The 15470-nt window shown below is 42.9% G+C and overlaps 1 protein-coding gene across 1 annotated transcript in view; it reads left to right on the forward strand.

Annotated features, from left to right (window-relative positions):
* Positions 1 to 14330, forward strand: part of Itgb3 (integrin subunit beta 3) — a 61978-nt gene extending 47648 nt beyond the window's left edge. The window contains exons 12-15 of the mRNA XM_015507207.2: positions 866 to 966; positions 3005 to 3124; positions 9508 to 9674; positions 11503 to 14330. Of these exons, the coding sequence (XP_015362693.1) occupies positions 866 to 966; positions 3005 to 3124; positions 9508 to 9674; positions 11503 to 11568 (454 nt within the window). The 3' untranslated portion in view covers positions 11569 to 14330. The remainder of the gene's footprint in view (positions 1 to 865; positions 967 to 3004; positions 3125 to 9507; positions 9675 to 11502) is intronic.
* The last annotated feature ends 1140 nt before the right edge of the window (positions 14331 to 15470 follow it).

Genomic DNA, 15470 nt, shown 5'->3' on the forward strand with positions numbered 1-15470 from the left:
TCCTCAACTCTTAAGTTCTTAAAGTTCTACCTCTTACTCACTGAAGCTTTAGGGAGAAGAGTTTGCTCCTGTCAAATGGCTTCTCTTCTCTTTCCAATGAAAACTATGGGGAGTTGGAGGTAGAGGTAACGGCAAGGGGCCAAATAGCACTAGCTGGATTCCAGTTGGAGCAAACTCTCTCCTAGGGTGGCACCTTGAACACTCCCAAATTCAGAAAGGAAGGCTAAGCCAGATATTCTCTGGAACATTCCGGTGCTGATGTTCTGATTCTATAGGAGTTGCAGAGGCTGGAGTTGGGGAAGACACTGTGCAACAGGGGCAACTCGCCAGTACAAACTTCACCTGTTTGTGGGTCAGAGGAAGCCCCAAGTCCGAAGCTCTGCCAGTCTTCTTACCACTTTAAGCAGGGCTGGAGTCATGGGCATGCACCTGTGCAGCTATACAGGGCCCCATGCTTAGTAGGGCCTTTGCATGTTCTGCTGTCATAGTTCTTAGTAATTTTTGAACAATGATTTCATTTTGTCCTGGGCCCCCCCAATTTTGTGACAAGTTTTGACTTTAAAGTTCCCAGAAGTGTGTAGGGCTCACATATCCTGGTTGGTACATGAAGTTTAACAAAGGACCCGGGGACCTCTGGCTGCGGATGAGGAGCCTGTGGGTGAGGAGGACACCTTTCCTCCTGAACTCCACACTTGACTATTTGGGGCCTTAGGATGATTTTACTGGTTGTGTGTGTGTGTGTGTGTTTTATTAAATTTTTTAAACTGAGGAGCCGCTTTCTGGGTACGTGGAGGTCAGAGGTGGACTGGGACATGCCTCAGCTTGCTGCTCCCTTGCTTTAATTGATGTGTCCTCTCTCCTTTAGGGAATGTGTGGAGTGTAAGAAGTTTGACCGGGGAATCCTACAGGAGGAAAATACCTGCACCCGTTACTGTCGCGATGAGATTGAGTCTGTGAAAGAGCTTAGTAAGTTCAGCAGGCCTCAGAGTCTCACTCGTCTGGGTTCTGAACGTTTTCACTTCAATCTCAGAACCTGCCAAACTCCCATCTGTAACATGGAAGAGTAATTCCTGCTTCAAGAACTGTCATGCAGGCCTGATGCACAGCAGGCATGAAATGAAGTCTAACTTTCTTGAGAGACCTCCTCTGACCCCTCCAGAGTGCCCCTTTCTGATTCCTGAAGCACAGAGACCCAGCAAAAACCTGTGCGTAACTTGTAAAGCTGTATAAATTGGGCAACCCTAACTTCACCCCATCCCCAAAGAAAGGAAGATAATGTACTCTACTCTGCAGATAAAAAAAACCTGAGGCACACAGTGGGAAGTGGTTGCCTATGGTGGGCCTCATCTTAGCCTAGTAGGCTAGTTCACTTTATTAAAAGTTAAGCAATACTCAGGCTTGTTTGGAGGAAAACCTTCACCCTGATGGTCATTACCCAAATCTCTTTATCCTGAAGCCCTACTTTTGGCTTTCTGGAGTTCCCTAGAGATAAGACAGAAATACGAACACAGCAGGGAGCAAAATTCTTGCCTGCAGTTATTTTTCTTTGTACTTCATCTTGATTTTAAAGATGATCTTTGCTGCTGTCAGCACAGCTGATGTGGCGGTTATCTGGGCTGGGAGGCACTGGGTGGTGCTAGGGAGATGCAGTCTCTCTGAAGATAGCAATCGCCCACAAAGGCAGGAAATTCGTTTTTAGTGAGATCCGTTGTGAGATGGCCAGGCAGTCAGCTTTGGGTGGGAGTGTTATGGAAAAGAGTGAGATCTCTGAACCTTTTGATTAATATCAGAAGTGGGCTGGGGTGAGGTTGGTGATTTGGGGACTGAGTTTGAAGAGGGAGTTTTCTTCTAGAGGGAGCTATGCTTCTATAATTAGCCCAGAGGAAGGGTATGCTAAGATGCCAAGGTATTTTATCATCTAGACCAGGTGGGCATTAGTTGATAAGCATTTCTTTACCTACCTCCTTTGTCACTAAAATCATCATAAAGGTAAATGCTTACCTATATGAATTTTATAACTTATGAAAATTTAAAAAAGCATCTTTCCTACTCATTCATTACATATTTTTCTCCAAACCTGATGAAGTAGAACTATAGTACTATTGTTACCTTTATTTTGTGAATGAGCAAACTGAGTCTCAAGAAAATTAACTTGCCCACAGAAGGGAGTAATGCATTGAGAACTAAATCCTGAAAGGTTTACTCTTTCCTTTGTGCTGTGGTACCAGTACTGATGGCCTGTTGACTTCAGGTCCACTGGAATGTATTTTTAGACTCATGTTCTGGTCCCTCTCCATCACTTATTTGCAGTGGTAATCTTGGCACATTTGCTTAATTTCATGGTGTATCAGTTTTGCCCATCTGGTTCCTCAGTATAGGATGTAGTGCAACTGGTGGAGGGTAACCGCAGTGTCACCAACAGAATAACAGGTTGGAGAGTTAAACGACACACTGTGGGAGGCACACTAGATCAGAAACAGACATGGAAGAGCTAAAAGGGCTGTGTAAACAAAGTATGGAGAATTATTGAGCAAGCAGAGAAAGAGAAGGGAGGAAATGCCTACTGTATGTTAAGGTCTGTTTATTTTATGCATAAAATTCTCCACCAACTCTGTAAGGTGGGGAGATCATTTCCCTTTTATAGATAGATGAAGAAAGAGAGAATGATTGAGGTCAGATAACTTACCCAAGATCACACAGCTGGTAGGTAGTAGAGCCAGGATTTGAATCAAAATGTGTAATGTTATTAGATCATGTCCCTTCCAGAGGAAGGAATAAGAACCAATAAGGGCCCTTGAGGGACAAAATACATCAGTGAGGGTCAGTGAGTGGCAACTGCCAGGCATGCCAGCTATCTTGAACCTAGGCATCTTGCCTAATATCAGACACAGGGTTTCCTGTCACATGCTTTCCTAGAAGTCCTGTGGCAGAGGTCCTGAAAGCTGTCATCTTCTAGGAATTGACTTGTTTTTCATTCTTCCATATTCTCCTCTCCCTTCCCCAGAGGACACTGGCAAGGATGCAGTCAACTGTACCTATAAGAATGAGAACGATTGCGTCGTCAGATTCCAGTACTATGAAGACTCTAGTGGAAAGTCCATCCTGTATGTGGTAGAAGAGCCAGGTGAGTGACTCCTGAAGTCCTGAGTGACTCCTGAAGTCCTTTCTTTACCAGCCAGGAGAGAGAACAATCTTAGGCAGGAATTTCTACCTACCACTCCTCTTAAACTGAACAGGTTAAACCTGGCTTTAAAAGTGATGTGAGAGTTTATTACCCTGGTGAGGGGACGTATAAACATAAGTATCAGCAAGAAAGTGACTTTCTAATTGAGGAGACAGAAAGATAAGAAGGTGGGTAAGGAGAGGAAGAAGGTGGGTTTGGATGTCATCAAGGAACAAAATATGTCGTGACTATTTTTTCCCCTCAGTTTTGGGGATGGAACCCAGGACCTCATGCATGCTAGGCCAGTGTTCTATCACTGAGCTACATCTGCAGCCCTATCATTGCATTTTTGGAGGCAATAAGGTCAAGAAATAAGGAATTTAGATTCTAGAACTTTATAGCACATGGCATAAGTTCTACTGAGGACAGCTGCAATGAGTACCCTGCCTGCTGCTATAAGAGGAAGGCCTGTGGGAGGCACTGATCCTACCATGTCATGGCAGGATGTAGTGATAGGTTTTTGGCACTGATTCAAGGCTGCACTGAATACAGAAAAGATTAAAAATACTGCTTGCTCTCGAGATCCTTTGGAAATAGGAGGAGTCCACCCCGCCATACACAGACCAACCACAGGTTGATTACTACCCAATAGCTAGATTTGTTTGCTTCACCTTACCACCGTCATGGCCTCTGTCTTCATCCATTTTCTACTACTATAAAGAAAATACCCGAGGCTGAGAAATGTATGAAGAGGAGAGGTTTCATTTGGTTCACAGTTTTGGAGGCTAGAAGTCCAAGATCAGTGGTTTCATCAGTTCATCCTCTGGTGAGGACCCCCTTGGCTACATCACCACTTGGTGAATGCTGACTGTTGAACCCAGGGCCATGTGCTAAGCCCGTGTTCTACCATTGAACTATACCCTCAGCCCAGGCTGGGAACTGTCATTTTGGGAACTAACGGGAGTCCAATGAGAACTACATTAATCCCTTGCAAGGGCAATGCTCCCAATGACCTAATTACTTTGACCTATCTCTTATAGGTTCCAGCACCTCAATATCACCATGTTGGGAACCAAGCTTTTAGCACATGAGTGCTTCAGGGACACACTCAAGGCATATCCAAACCATATACCTTCTTTGCCCTTAAACAACAGATTAAGATATGAATCATTAGAAAATAATTTGGAATACTTACTATATACTGAATACTATGCTAGGTGCTAAAACTAACAGTAAATAAGGCAGATGTGGTACTCGCAGGCCATGGGGGAGACAGGCATGGAAATCAATAACGTCATTGCAGTGGGATAGGACTGTTAATGGTGGAGGCTGGGCAAACACTAGAACGAAGGAACAACCTTGGAAGGCTGAACTTGAATCAGCTGGTATCCTGACATTCATAGCTGTAGGAATTTCTTCAAATCATCTTTTAGACAAAGGACCAGAATTTTTCTTTTCCTGCAAAAGACCAAAATATTTTAGGTTTCAAGGGCCATATGGTCTCTGCTGTGGCTACTCAGCCCTGCTATTATAGCAGGAAAGCAGCCATAGATATTCTGTAAACTTGTGGACAATGGCTATATATTTTTATTTTTTTATTTGTTCTTTTTAGTTATACATGATAGTAGAGTGTATTTTGACATATTGTACATTCATAGAGTACATAATTTATATTAATTAGGATCCCATTCTTGTGGTTGTGCCACAAGAATGAAGTTTCACTGATGGTGTATTCATATATGAACATAGGAAAGTTACGTCTAATTCATTCTACTGTCCTTCCTATTCTTATCCTTCTCCCTTCCCTTCATTCCCCTTTGTCTAATCCAATGAAATTCTATTCTTCCCTTCACCCCCTGTTGTGTATTAGCATCCACATATCAGAGAGAATTTTTGACCTTTGGTTTTTGGAGATTGGCTTGTTTCACTTAGCATGATAGTCTCCAGATGTATGGCAAAAGTCATAAAGTCATTCTTTTTCTATGGCTGAGTAGTAGTCCATTGTGTATATATACCATATTTTCTTTATTCATTCATCTGTTGAAGGGCATGAAGGTTGGTTCAATAGGTTAGGTATTGTGAATTGGGCTGCTATAAACATTGATGTGACTGTGTCACTGTAGTATGTTGCTTTGAAGTCCTTTGGGTATGTACTGACGAGTGGGATAACTGGGTCTAATGGTGGTTCTATTCCAGGTTTTCTGAGGATGCTTTCCAGAGTGGTTGCACCAATTTTCTTTTTTAAAATTTTTTTTTATTAGTTGCTCAAAACATTACAATGACCTTGACATATCATACATTTGATTCAAATGGGGTATGAATTCTTATTTTTCCACATGTACAGATTACAGTATCACATTGGTTTTACAGCCACGTTTATACATACAGCCATACTAGTGTCTATTGTATTCTGTTGCCCTTCCTATCGGTTGCACCAATTTTCAATCCCACCAGCAATGTATGAGTGTACATTTCCCCCACATCCTCACCAACATTTATTATTACTTATATTCTTGATTGTTGTCATTCTGACTGGAGTGAGATGGAATCTCGGTGTAGTTTTAATTTGTATTTCTCTAATTGCTGGAGATGTTGGACATTTTTTCATATATTTATTGGCCATTCATATTTATTCTGTGAAGTGGTCATGGCTGTATTTACAGAGAGAGTTGATAGTTGCATTTGGCTCATGGGTTCTCAAACTTTAGCATATTTTCCTGTTTAAAAAAAAAAAAACCCCAGTGCTGGGGTCATAACTTAGTAATAAAGTACTTACCTAGCATGTGTGAAACTTTGGGTTCAATCCCCAGCAACAAAGAACAGTCCTGAGCCCTGTCTTACTTCCACAAACCACACCTCTGTGCTGTTAGTGTTCCTGGCAATTGGGCTACACCCCAACATTTGAGTGCCTCTTGATTTAGGCTCATCAATTCCCCCAAGAAGCCTTCTCAGTCCTCCCCTGGCCTCCATACTGCTGACTAGGTTTCGTTCTTCTGTTTGACTCGCATAGCATCTGTGCTTCCTTAGAAGGACCTTCATTTCACTAGAATTAAATTGCTTCTTTAATCAGCTCATCTGCTCAGATCATATGCTGTGCGGATACACGAACCATGTCTGTCGTATCTATTGCTATATCCCTGTACATCTACCAAGAAGTTAGTTAATAAAGAGGTTTTGAATGATTTTCTAGGTCTGATTATTCCTAGAGGAAAAGTGAGTGTATGTACATCTTGATATCTGCTAACCAGAATTTTGGCTGCTTGGGGAGGGAAGAAAATGAGGTGGTTTGAAGAAGGAGGCAGGAAAGTCTGGAGGAGCTGCCCCAGGTCGCCCTTCCTTAGGAAAGAGCTGCCACATATACGTCACCGAGGGCGTTGCTATGTCCATGGGTGGAGGAGTGCATGGTGCCCTGTCTGGAATATTGTCCACTAGCCCTTCCCAGAGCTTTTTCCCTTTATATGGGAAAAGGAAGGTCAAGAAAGGGCATAACCTTAATTTTATTTGGTGACTCCAAGGGCAGTTGACATGAGGAAGGAGAGAGGAGAGTCTGGGGATGTGTCCATGAGCCAGCAGGGGTGGACTGGTTTGACCACGATTTCCTCACGCCTTCCCACCCACCCTATCTGCAATTTTGTCCCTACTAATTTCAGAAGGGCACTGTGTCTTTGCTTTTGGGTCTAACATTACCTCATCTCTTTGCTTCACCTGTCTTTGCTGGCACTTTTGCTGAATCATTTATCCAAATCATTTGGCTTGGGATTTTGAGACAGCAATCTATTGCCTCAGGTTGTGGGGAATAGAGATGATGGTAACCTTGGTGCCTTGTCAGGAGACCCACTCCTCCACGTTAGGATAAGGGACCCTAGTATAATATGTCAAAATATACTCTATTGTCATGTATATCTAAAAAGAGCAAAAAAAAAATTAAGTAAAATAAAAAGAATATGGGCCCCTCATTTCCTCTCTGTTTGTCCTGGCTCTGCTTCTCCTCTTAGCCCCAGCCCCAATTATTTCTAGGGACTCCAACTTTGGGGAGATTGTAGCAGCTGGGTTCCCAGAGGATTGTAGGAGATATCTCTTTCTCATGGCCTCACAGATGCTCTCTTTGAAGGGCTGAGCCCTGGCAGGGCAGTAAAAACAGTATGTCACATGGTTAGACATTGCCCATGTGGGGAATGGCCATGTGGAATGGGCTCCTGAGCTGGGGCCTATTCATTCCCAGATAGTCTCCAGATAAAATACAGTACGTTCCAGGCACTGTTTGGTACATACTTACACTTAAAAGTAACTCCTTGTTTATCTGAAAATAAAATTTATCTGGGCTTCCTATAATTTTGTTTGTTAAATCTGCCAACCCTACCCAGACTCCTCTGACCTTGGGTCACTCTGAGGCTGTTGCTGCAGCTGGGGGTGCCTTTCAGAGACCACCTGATCTTGTCTTCTGCTTCTGGGAAGCCACCTGCCCCTGTTGGGACATACGGGTAACAGATTGTTCTCACCTGAATACCTCCTGGGATTCTACCTGTCCTGCCCAGACTAACATGCAGAAGGAAGAGATTTCACCTTGGGGTTTGAAGGTCAGCCCTACTCCATTCTTCCAGAGAATTCATAATTGCTTTTCCCAGAAAAACTGGGGCCCTTCACTCCTGGGAATTCAGACGCTGGAACCTCGAAGCCTCTCTCCAGGCGCTCCTTTAATTATAGACAGGGTGTAATCTGGTGGTTTGGAAAAGGGCCAACTTGGTTTGTGGTGGTGGTTGTGTTTGTGTAATGTGTGGTGAGCATAGAGTGTATGTTTAGAGAAGAAGGTGGGAGACAGTGTGGAAAGTGGGTGTGACTTCCTCTCCAGACTCATCAGTACCCATACATACAAACACCTGGTTTCATAACACTTGAGGTTCCAGAGTGAGGTCATTTGTCAGACACCTGAAGTTTATGGGAGCAGAGATCTGCAGAGGATAATCAGCTGACTCTCAGAGGGATGACGGACCTCTGTCTGCTTTGGTTATTGACTGGGGCTGAACAGGAAGTCAGCTTACAATGGGGTAGGATTCTGGATGACTAAATATTTTGAGAAAGAACCTCTAAGATTATCATGGCTGGCAGGCTTCCTGGTCTCTAAGCATGCTAAAAAGGTTCATCGCCCTTAAGGATATAAATATCTAAACCACAATTAACAGACACTAATGTCTACCGGGGCTCAGTTAGCAAATAAATAAAAACACTGGGTATAAGAAGAACACTGGTAATAATGGCCCCTAATGTTTATTGTGAGCCAGGCATTGCTTTCAGTTCTTTAAATATATTTCATTTAATTATTACTCTTTGCAATTTTTAAAATTGAGTTTGGAGGGTTGGGGGTGTAGTTTTTTGATAGAGCACTTGCCTGTCCTGTGCAAGGCCCTGGGTTCAGTCCCTAGCACCCCACCCACCCACCCCTAAAAGGGAGTGTGAATACTTTCTCCATTTTAAAGACAAAGAAAATAGAAAACAGACATCCAGAAAAATTAGTTACTGAATGTCACAAAGTACAGTGTGTTAAGCCAGGATTTAAATCCAGAGTGCATAGTGGCACACTTTGCCTCTGTTTAGGGGAGAAATGGGAGAGTGGTGAGGACTCTCACAAATAGAAAACACTGTGTCCCAGCTAAAAGGAGCAACTGCTCTCAGCTGTAGTTGGTGGCCACTTCATAGGGATATTGTTCTAGAGTTTCCAAATCTTTTGATTTTTTTTTTCCTCTTTTTGTTGTGTGTGGGCCTGGGGATAGAATCCAGGGCCTTGTGGAGTACTCTACCACTGGGCTACACCCATAGTGGCCAAATTGATTTTTTTTTTTTTTGTACTAGGGATTGAACTCAGGGGCACTTAACTACTGAGCCACATCCCCAGACCTTTTTGTATTTTACTTAAAGACAGGATCTTGCTGAGTGGCTTAGGGCCTCACTAAGTTGCTGAGGCTGGCTTTGAACTCACAATCTCCTGCCTCAGCCTCCTGATTCTGCTGGGAATATAGGCATGGGCCACCAAACCCAGCAGAATCAATTAAAAACAAAACAAAACAAAACAAAAAACAGTTGGTTAACCCATATCAGGTGGTCTAGATTTTGTGCAGGAGTGACCAGCTTGAGAGCTCAGATTTAAACCCCTCAGGACAGCTTATTCCCCCCCCTAAAGATTGCTCCTTTAAAAACAAACAGACAAACAAACAAACAATAAATTTGTTTTAAAATTGTCCTGTTTACTTCAGAGGCGTTTCCAGTGCATTGTTCCTCTGAAGTAACACTCAAGGTCTTACATTCATGGCCAGTTCAAGTGATTCCTGCTCTCTGCTTCTTCCTTGCAGAGTGTCCCAAGGGTCCGGACATCCTTGTGGTCCTGCTGTCAGTGATGGGGGCTATTCTGCTCATCGGCCTTGCTTCTCTGCTCATCTGGAAGCTTCTCATCACCATCCACGACCGGAAAGAGTTTGCTAAATTTGAGGAAGAACGAGCCAGAGCAAAATGGGACACAGTAAGAGGCTGGGTTGGGCTGGGCATTTTCTTGAGTCTTTGGTTCGAGAACCTGAAGTGGGAACAGCAGCTGTTCAGAGTGGCCAGGGTCATCCAGTACTGCAGTTTTCGGATTATCCTCTGTTCTGGAAACTGGGAGATGGTCTCACTGTTGTCTATAAGCTTCCTGAAAACTACCGGATCCTCTACCACATGGTGACCATGGGCCATGTCTTGAGTACTGACAGAACAAATAGGACCCAGCTCTGCTCCAGCCGTGTAAAGAAATGGAAAAGAAACTTACTCTTCAATTGAGGGAGACAAGACAAACCTATATTGAGAACAATAATACATTATATAGTATTGAAGTCCAAAGCATTAAAAACAAATAGAAAAAAATAGAATAGCTAACATTGACTGAGGGTTTGCCATGTGCCAGGAACTGTTCTAAATGCTTTTTTATATATTAGCTTATTTCATCCCTGAAACAACCTTTGTGGTGGGGAGTATTAGTGTTCCCATTTTATAAGTAAGAGAACTGAGTGCAAGGGAGTTCAGTGCTTGTCTGATTGTGGGAGGGAATTAGGTAACTATAGGACTTCCTTTTGGGGTCAGCCACTTAAGAATAGTGGCAGGACATCAATCTACCTCATTCTCTTCTTTGCCCCCAAATGATGAAATGGTAGTTTCCAAATCAGACTCTTATGGTCCCTGTTGTTTATCTTGATTTAAGCCAATCAAATAAGCATTTATTGAGAACTTTTTATATACTAATTTTACTGTATTCTCCTTTGGCTAATCTTCCATATTTTAACTATTTTCTGGACCTTTTACATGACATTTTACTCCTTGAATGTCCAGGGTTAGGTCAAAAGTTTGTTCCCATTTGGTGGTGATCCCAGGACTTTGTACCAAATAGTTCCAAAAACCTTAGATGTTTCTGTTAAGAGCATATAGAGCATGCTGAGTCTCCAAAGGACAGAAGAATGTTCTGGGCTTCTTGCAGTTACCATTAAGAACTATTTAGCCAGGTGCAGTGGTGTGCACCTATAATCCTAGCAATCAGGAGGCTGAAGCAGGAGGATCACAAGTTTGAGGTCAGCCTTAACAATTTAGTGACAGACCCTCAACAACTTAGTGACACCCTGTTTCAAAATAAGAAATAAAAAGGGCTGAGATGTAGCTCAGTTGTAAGGTGTCTCTGAGTTCAATTTCTAATACCAAAGGGGAAAGAAAAAAAAAAGAGAAAAAATTGCCTTACTTCATAGGTTTTGTCATTTTTTTTGTTGGAAAATAATTTGAGAAGAGGGGCTTATTTTTCCCTGATAATATGACAGTTTTGTAGGTAATCATTGAAGAGATGAAAACAAATTAAGAATTATTTTAGCCGAAGCAGTCCTCTGTGTTCTGACCTTCACCCATCAACTACTACATTTCTCTCTCTGCCTCACATTGGCTGGCACTGTCACAGCAAAAGAAAAACGGGAGAAAAACAAAAGAAAGAGTAGGGCGAGAGGAGAAAACAGGACAGATTTGGTGAAAGCTATTCTAGAATGTTTTGGGATTGTCAAAGAATGATGGGCCTCCAAAAAAAAAAAAAAAGTGCTGGACTGATTTTAACCCTTTAAAAACAGCCACAAGATGGCCACATCATTTTTCCTCCTCTCATTTCCTGCCCATTCCCATTCTAAAAGTGAAAGTGTGAGTAAAATGAGCACTAGCCTGTTTCATCCAGTCTAGGTCAGAGAAGGGTGTCTTGGGCAAACCTCTCAGGAGAAATCGAAGACTTTGGGACATGAGAGGACCCCGGAGCTGACTGTGAGACACTCACTCTCCTGTTCTCTCCACAGGCCAACAACCCGCTGTATAAAGAGGCCACGTCTACCTTCACCAATATCACCTATCGGGGCACTTAATGACAAGACGTCACCATCAGATCATTTTCAGACTATGCCAGGATTGTGGGCATCTCTGCCATCATGTTTACAGAGGACAGTATTTGTGGGGTGGGATTTGGGGCTTGGAGTGGGGTGGGCTGGGAGAATGTCAGTATTTGTGTGTGTGTGTGTGTGTGTGTGTTACACGTGGGAAAATGTTTAATTTAAAATGTGTGATGTGTCCCCAGAGCACAGCTCCTCGGCCTTTGTTCTCAGATGCCTCCTGCAGGGATGTGTCCTGCTTAGCTTGAGGGTGACGTGGAGCTGAGCAGGTGTTCTTCTTTACCTCAGTGAGAAGCCAGCTCTCCTTAGTAGGCCATTCTCCCTAAAGAAAAGGGCAGGGCTGGGGCTTCTCATTTCAGAGAAAGGGATGCTAAGCCCTGGCTCTGTCCTGAGTTTGTAATTTTATGGCATCAGGTCTGACTCTCAGGAACTGCTGGGCCGTGCAGCCCAGTTTTGTCACCTGTGTCTCTGTGTCCTTACATTTCCCTCAGGCTGAAGGGAGAGTCAGGGGAGAGCTTCCTGTGCCTTCTGCCACCACCTGGATCAGCTGTGGTTCTCTTGAAAGGGAAGTCCTTGCCACCTAATATACGTTGACCTGATGAGAGTGAGGAAGGCAGGGCCACTCAGGGTCCTGCATGGCATGGGGGATGTGCCAGCTTTCCCCAGTTCATACTCACGACCCTTTAGATTTGCCTCTCTGGCAACTCTACCCTGGAGGTTTGTTTAGAAGTGTCATCCTTAGACCAGCACCTTCTCTTTTCCTCCCATTTCCACACCCTTTCTGTTGCAGATATTTGCTATGTACTGGAGACTTCTCTCATGACCAATGGCGGGTGCTATGGTGAGCACCAGAGGTCCTCCCCTTCAGACCTCTGCTCCACGTCCGAGGCACCTCCACAACCTAAGCCCGGGCCTCTGTGTGCTACATCCACCCACAGGGGTGGCTGCATTTACCTACCTCATGGGTGTCTTGTGAAGGAGTCATTCCCATGAGTCTGTTGAACCTAAGTGCCAGGATGGCATGATGGGCCAGTTGTATCAGCATGTGTGGCCTCTATTCCTACAGGAAGGAGAGCTTCATTTTAACTCAGTCTTTAATCTGAGAGGCCACAAGTGCAATCTTATTTTATTTTGTTCGTGGGAGTACCTGAAACCATGATGAGGTTTGCTTACTCTAAAGGGACATGTATATAAACATACTTACTTTATATTTGTAATTTTATTTGATGACAAAGAAGGAAAGTATAAAAAGCCATGCAGACATGAGTGGGAAGCAGACACACCCATTTGGCATCATTCATAGGAATTTGCTGCCCAGTCGCTGGGTCTATAAGGGGTCCTCAATTCTTGGGAGCCTGTGGGAATAGATGTATGGACACGCTGGACCTTTCCTGAGGGAGAAGGACTGTTCTTTCGTCCCAGCAAAAGCAGTTGCTCCATTGGTGTTGACTTTTATCCCACATTAAAAACTGGTCTTAGCACCCTAGAAAAGGGTAAAGATTTATAAGCAGAAAATCTGTATTCAGTGCCGCAGCTAAGAAATCTTTAATGCTAATTAGGGCAAGCCACTTTCTTCTCCCCAGGACTCAGTTCTCCAGTAGTAAAAAGTATGGATTTGGACAAGCCTACCATGAAGGCCCAATTCAACATTCTGAGATGCCAGAATCTTAATGGTATTAAACATGAAGTCAAGATGGGGGTGGGATGGGACTGGGGTGCAGTTCAGTGGTAGAGCCCTTGTCTAGCATGTGTGAGACCCTGGATTTGAATCCAAGCACAGCAAAACAAACAAACAAACAAACAAACAACAACAACAACATCAAAACTGAGGGATTTTGCTAGAGTTTGCTTTTTAGTTGGAAGATCTGAGAGCCCTGGCTTTGGAAAGAGCAGATGTTAATCCCTATCATTCTTCTCAATGAGAATCTCATCCTCATCCTATCTTATCTCAGAACCCTTTCTCCAACTTTTGTTAGCAGGTATGTCTCCTGATGTAGCACTTAAGTTTCACTTAGTTATTATTTCTTAGTTATTTTGCATATCAATAAGAAGTAGCTGATCCAGATGTTAACACTGAGAAATTACAAATGAGGCTGATGACTGAGCCCTTTCTCACTGGTAGATTACCCTCACAGTAAGAGATGGGAATACGTAGAGGGACAAATAAGGGAAGGAGAAGGATGATCACAAATCCAAGAAGTTCTGAAGTTAATTGTGATAACCTTTGGCTATCAAGACAGATTTTATGAGAGTAATAGTGGGACATTTTCCTTAGATAGGATGGTTTACATGAAGAAACCCTATGGAAGGAGGAAGGCAGTGTATCCCAAGGATGAAAAATATTGTGAACTCTTGTGTGAGCTTCTGGGATAAGGCTTGTAGGCCTTGAAGACCAGTGTTGCTTATTTGCCAGATGTAGACTAGAGGTTAGTTTTGGCATCGAGTGAACGTCTAAATAGTATTCTGGCATCAGACAATATAGCGCAAAGGGGTTGTACCCAGCTCTTTTGGGGGTAATTTTTTGCCCAGTCTCAGGGTCTGTGGACAAGAGTTGGAAAACTGAACATTCCTGACAAGTTGCTGTATCAGGAGTCAGTTCTTTGCCTCTCAGTCATTCCTATACTGTCCAGACACTTCTGTTTGTTAAGTTTCCTGAAATTACTTAAGTGCCTTCCTGACTTCCTCACCACCTCCTCTGAGTTGTGCAACAGTGAATTAAACGTGTTTTCCAAAAAGAACTGGCCTAAGGCTGTCCAATGCTTCCTGTGTTGTTATTTCTGTTTCCTCTGGTTAAAAAAGAATAAGTGTCATTGCCTCACAAATGATTATTTTAGAGTAAGCATGCTTCCAAGAATGACGACTACTATGTAAACTGAAGTTTCCGTCAGGACCCAGAGCTTTTCTTTTCTTTTCTTTTTCTTTTTTTTTTTTTTTTTTAGAGAGAGAGAGAGAGAGAGAGAGAGAGAGAGAGAGAGAAATTTTTAATATTTATTTTCTAGTTTTTGGCGGACACAACATCTTTGTATGTGGTGGTGAGGATCGAATCCAGGCCGCACGCATGCCATGCGAGCGCGCTACCTCTTAAGCCACATCCCCAGCCCCCAGAGCTTTTCTTTAGACAATAATATTTTCAAAATGAATAGGCTATTACTAAGAGTTTGTTCTAACAGTTTCGAGTTTTTTTTTTTAATTGACATTATTTAGGAAGTTGTGCAACAACCTCAACCTCAACAACCTCAACAGAACAGACTGTCATGCTTCCTTTGTGGGAAACATGAATGATAAAGGCTTGACGGCAAATTATTTATAGGGCTATTTACATGTCCAAATTTTACTTCAAGTATTGGGTGTCAAAGTGTGGTCCCAGGACCAGCCACATCAGTATCACCTGGAAACTTGTGAGACATGAATATTGAGCCAGGTGTGGTGGTGCACTCCTGTAATCCCAGCAGCTCAGGGGGCTGAGGCAGGAGGATCGCAGGTTCAAAGCCAACCTCAGCAATTTAGTGAGGCTTTAAGCAATTCAACAAGACCTGGTCTCAAAAGCTAAAAAGGGCTGGGGATGTGGCTCAGTGGTTATGTGTCCCTGGGTTCAATCATCCCTGGTACCAAAAAAAAGGACACATAGTAAATACAAGATATATGAGGCTATTACCAATGTAACATGGCACGGTATTTTACAGTCAATGTAGGAATATACTCTAAAATACATAGTAGAGTTGATACATTAACTAGTAACAGTACTTTATCATCATTAAGTGTTTTGTACCTAATACGGAGTATGTACTTAATAATCTATGTGCTACTTTGGCAGTATATTAGATTTGTTTACACATAACTAATGTGTTATTCTACAACATTATTATGGTTATGATGTC

This window comes from Marmota marmota, unplaced genomic scaffold (assembly GCF_001458135.2).
Source record: "Marmota marmota marmota unplaced genomic scaffold, marMar, whole genome shotgun sequence".
Classification (NCBI taxonomy): domain Eukaryota; kingdom Metazoa; phylum Chordata; class Mammalia; order Rodentia; family Sciuridae; genus Marmota; species Marmota marmota.